Below are 5409 nucleotides of genomic sequence, written 5' to 3' on the forward strand. Positions count from 1 at the left end.
TATTTCAATCATTTCAGTCACCATTAAAGAATTCATCTTAACCATGCTTGATCCATGCTTCCTGTTTCCTCTTTGTTTTGCACCGCTGAAAAAACGTGAGTGGTGCATGAACTCTGGTAGCGCACTTTAAATCCTGGCACGCCACCGAGATGTGTCATTTTGACATCACTTTGTCGCAACATAGGTTGGGAACGGCAACTGTAAAAAGTCCTTTAGGGAGCTTTCACACCTGCCTCATGTAGTTTGGTTGATTACCACTGGAGTTGGTTTCAAACTGAGGAAGATAGCATTCCAAAACTGTTCAACTGTGTGAAGTGAAACATGCACACACATAAAAGTTCCAAGATTTAAGTTATTTATCTGTATTTTGGGAAGAAGTTTTATGGTTACAGAATTTTTTTTTTTTTCCTTCACCTGGTCCTCATGACCAATTGACTAATTAAAGAAACAACATATTTATAAAGTTACTTTTTGCTACAAAAGAAAAAAAAACATTTTCTCTCTTAGTATGTTTTCTATGGTTATTCCTACACTGTGTGGACGATTTAAAAATAAAATGTCTCGTTATTATTTGAATTGTATTTGAGAGTTCTATCCCTTACTGACAGGCATAGCAACAGTAACTATGGCAAACAGTAAACGCGTGTCATCCCTTCCAATTGGAACACTCTTTGTCTAAGCTCTTGCCTTTTATCTAAGATTCCTTGTGACATCATTTTCTGATGACACATTTGTGTTTTGATCTGAGATTCCATGTAACATTTCTTCCACAGACAGGGACAACAGACACAGAGCAGAGGAGTATTTTCATAATTTCTCATTCAATTTCAGATTTGTTAACAAATTGTTCGTCCCATCATTCATCCTGTTGCCTCAAAAATCAGTAAGTTATCACCAGAACTTGTGGCACACACTCAGTGTTTAGTGGCTACATCTTACTGCGACAAGAATAGGTTTTACTTAAAAAATTAGTAATAATGGCCATCTTAAAAATGCCAATTGCAAATGCAAAATTACAAAAGCGCTTTGACACTTTCAAGGCAGACTTTAAGAAGTTTCATAGTGACAAACGCTTTTATAAGAACAGCAGTGAGGAATTCTTAAGGAAAAGTTCTCCATTAAACATTATCACCAAATATAATGATTTGGTGGCTTGGAGGAAACATCAAGATCTTAAACTAGAGATTGCAATCCTAAAGAAAAAAGTTGAGGAAGAACAAGCCAAGAATGCTGTCCTCCAGGCAGAAAATCAGGATATTAAAGAGAAAGTGTTATTGAAAAGCATCATGGAGGAAGAAATCCAAAGATTGAAGAAAATAATTATTGATAAGCTTGAGAAGATTACTGTCCTCCAGGTAGATGAACAGGATCTCAGCGAGAACTTGCAGTTGAAAAATGTCACAAAGGAAGACATCAAAAACAACGATGCAGATCTCCTTTTTAAAAACAATCAAGCTCTCCGAGAAGAGCTCAAAAAGGAAATCGAAAACATATTTCAGGATAAATGTTACAGGAATGCTGTCCTCCAAGCAGAAAAAGAAAATGTGAACCAGCATGCCCAGGGGACAAGCGGTCCAAAAGAAGCTCTCGTAGAAGATAATCAAAGCTTAATGACAATAATTGAGCATGAGTGTAAGAACAATGCTGTCATCAAGACCCTGAAAGAAGATGTCCAGGAGCTTCCCAAAAAGTTGCGTGACGGAGAAGAGGTCATGAGACGTAACCATGAGACTCTGCAACAAGAAGTGCAGGAGTCAAAAGACATTCAGCAAGAACTTAAGGTTTTTGAGCACAGGTATACACTGAAAGAGGACAATGAGTCCACAGGCAAACAAAAGAACAGCCTGGAACAAGAACTTCAGGAGGTCAAGAACATGCTCAGACTAGAGAAAGACTTGTGGGCTCAGGACCAGCTCAAAGCTTCTCAGAGGGAGAAAGCGCTTTGTGATGAAATGCAGACGCTCCACACTCATTTGAAGTTAAATATGAAGAAAGTTGAGAACATGCAGAGAGAAATCGAGTCCCTTATTGAGAGTCCTGAGGTGCAAGCTCTTAAAGTCAAGACTATTGCTGATCAGATCAATGCAGAGCATGTGGGAAAAAACGTCACGCACCAGAAGATATTGACAAAAAATTGGCTTCTTTACTGGTGTTACAGTAACTAATAAACTTTAGTTCCCACTTTGAGTTGTAGGCTCAGGCCCCTCAGAGCATGATGCGTTGCTCTTCACAATGTGGCTTCTTTTATACTCCTTTTATTCCTGTATTTTGGACTCAGCACAAGTGTATTTTTACAGGGCTTAAAGTATTCCGGCGTGATGCCGTGAGGAAAAATAATGACCCACTGTGATTGGTCAGGCACATTTCCTGCACAGTTCTCTTAAAATATGTGTGCATTCTATGTGTTGGACCCATGGAACAGAGGAGGTTGATAACCCAGAGAGGCCTCAAAAGGTGACAACCCCGTAGCCACAATGACGAGAGAGTTGTGGGCGTATTAGACCCAAGCAAGGTGAACGCTCCAGGAATGTGTGTTCAGGACCGCAACACAGCGGAGGGCCGCCTCCAGGTCTTGGTTTGTTCTCCCCGCCTGTCCATTAGTTTGAGGGTGGAAACCAGATGACAGATTGACAGAGGCGCCTATAGACTGACAGAACTCACTCCGTACCTTGGAGACAAACTGTGGATCCCCTATCCGAGACTACAGTGAGGAAAATAAGTTTTTGAACACCCTGCTATTTTGCAAGTTCTCCCACTAAGAAATCATGGTGGGGTCTGAAATTGTCATCGTAGGTGCATGTTCACTGTGAGAGAAATAATCCCCAAAAAAAATCCGAAATCACAATGTATGATTTTTTAACCATTTATTTGTAGCTTTCTAGCTACAGCCTTAGGAAAGGGACGGACTGCCTCCAGGCTGAATTCTTGGCCGTCTTCAAGGATGATGACGAGGTCTGCAAATGGAAGGACAAACTTTTTTTTTTAAACTGGTTAATCTTAATTCTAATATTAATTCATGCATTTATCTTTCAATTTAATGTAGGTCTACCTGCAGTTGCAGATGGTTCCGGCACCTGGTCTGCACTCTGTGATTGGGTAGGAGGTTGGGGAGGAGGAGGATGGTCTGCCGCGAATGACTGGGAAAAGGCATCCTTTTTAAAGATGTTAGGATTCAGGGGGCAGATCCCGGTGCATTAGAACCCAGCAGTCAGGTTTGAGATTGTTGCCGCCAGGGGTAGTGTTGCTGCCACCAGGAAGGGAACGTCATAGATTGTCATTTGTTGATCTGGATGGTTTTTCATCCACAGATCTGCAGCTGTGTTGACATAGTGTTTGAGTGGACCAAACACACTTTGATCCAGGGGCTGAAGGCGGTGGGAACAGTGAGGCGGGAAGGACAGCATCACAATCCCATGTGACCAGCAGAAATCTATTGCTGCCAGTGATAAGTGGGAGTGGTGGTTGTCCAGCAACAGAAGCAACATAGACTCCTTGAACACACGGGTATGTTTGGCAAAATGCTGGAGGAAAAGCCGAAATTCTGGCTCTTGCATCCACCGGGATCCATTCGCAAACCCAAAGGAGCCAGCCAGACTACCCCTGACAAAGTGGTCCTTGTACTTCTTCCTAGGGAATATGAAAAACGCGGAGACATGGTTGCCCTGCGCATTACCCGCAAAGGCGACTGTAACCAATGTTCCCCTTTCCCCAGAAGTCATTGCTCCTATCTGCCGCTTCCCTGTGGCGGCTACCACTCTGTCCAGCACCTGCACAGTGGTAATGTACTAATATTTATTTATGCAAATATTTATTTATTTATTAGTTAACATGAGTTTCATGAATATACCAGTCTCGTCCACGTTCCAAATATCCTTTGCCGTGAATTTGTGACGGTCCAGGGCCTTTTGCAAATTGAGGAAGAAGGACTTCACATTGATTTCATTAAAACTAGTTGCACGCTGATGGAGAGTTAGGTGGCACGCTGGAGAAATGACGTGAGCCAGTCCTTTTCTGCCATCTCCTTCTTCTCCCAGGAGGCAGGGAATTTGCAGTGAAACCTTGCTGCAAGTTGGTATGCAAGCCTGCGTACCTGAGGTCATGAAACGAAACCTATTATAATCACTGTGTGTTTTTTGTATTCATACTTAACTGTATATAGTTCTGCATTTATTTGTATTCATGTTTAACTGTATATAGTTCTGTAGTTATTTGTATTCATATTTAACGGTATATAGTTCTGTATTTATTGGTATTGTGGCGTCATGAGAGGCTGCGTCCTGGAGGGCCACTATGTACCCAGGAGATGGTTGCAGTCACGGGCCGTTTTGGCACCTTCTGCTGGTGAAATCTGGAATGCCACCTCTCGAGCACATGGGATCCCAGCACACCTGAGCTCAATGAGGGCCTGATGAGCTGAAGGGCAGCATATAGCCAACAGAGGAGCTGGAGTGGAGGGGAAGAGCTACAGAGGTGCAGAGCGGCGCGGTCCATGGGAAGGATTAAAAGACTGGACTACGGACAAATAGACGGACCACGGGTGGCGACGCTGCCTAAAAGTAAGGAGAAAGACTTATTGCCAGAAGGCGACCGAGCAGAGGGGGTTCGGCTATTTGAGTTAGGATTTGAAGAGACACTGTTTAAGTTTGGACTATTGCAAGAGCAACCTTTTTCTTAAGTTAACTATTCGATCTCTGAGTGCTATTTTTGTATTAATTCCCCTGAACTTTATTAAAACCTTTGTTGCACTCGAACTATGTGTCCTTGCGTTGCTGAACTGTCCCGCCGAGAGCCGTGTAGCCTCTCATGATGTCACATATGGTGGAGAATGCGGGCACGTTCACGGACTGACGGCGCATGACATAGAAGGACACAGACCATTTGATAACCCAGTTTTTTAAACTGTTCATAAACCCCCCGAGTAACAAGATGGAGGCCGTGTTGGAAGCCCTGGTGGCCGGCCAGCAAGCCCAGACGCAAGCGAACATGGCTCTCCTGGAGGAGCAAAAGAGAGCCAACCTCCTGAAGGCGGAGGAATTACAGCTGCAGAGACAGGTGGCCGCTCGGAGGGAGCGCCCCATCAGAGCGAGTAGGGAACCAGCGGATGAACCTATGCCCACGGCTGGGTCCTCCAGCGCACCACCCGCCCACCTTTTTGCTTCGCTCGTGGGAGTCATGGATGACGCCCAGGACCGACCCCCCCACCTGCCCGGTGACAGTGAATCACCATGATGTAGTGGCTCTGCTAGATTCCGGTAGCCGGACCACCCTGGTGCACAAGGATCTGGTGGACCCATCGGGTCGGACTTCAGGGAAAGTCCTCCCGGTTACCTGTGTCCATGGAGACACCAGAGACTACCCCACCACTGAACTCGCAATAACCACAACCCGGGATACCGTCCACATGACGGC

The 5409-nt window shown here is 44.4% G+C and overlaps 1 protein-coding gene across 1 annotated transcript; it reads left to right on the forward strand.

Moving 5' to 3' along the window:
• The first annotated feature begins 1286 nt into the window (after positions 1-1286).
• Positions 1287-3100, forward strand: LOC117954061 (tropomyosin-like). The gene is made up of 3 exons (XM_034887531.1): positions 1287-2093; positions 2875-2952; positions 3044-3100. Exons 1-3 carry the CDS (start codon positions 1287-1289, stop codon positions 3098-3100), a joined length of 942 nt encoding a protein of 313 aa, XP_034743422.1.
• Positions 3101-5409: the final 2309 nt, after the last annotated feature.

Source organism: Etheostoma cragini, chromosome 12, assembly GCF_013103735.1.
Source record: "Etheostoma cragini isolate CJK2018 chromosome 12, CSU_Ecrag_1.0, whole genome shotgun sequence".
Classification (NCBI taxonomy): domain Eukaryota; kingdom Metazoa; phylum Chordata; class Actinopteri; order Perciformes; family Percidae; genus Etheostoma; species Etheostoma cragini.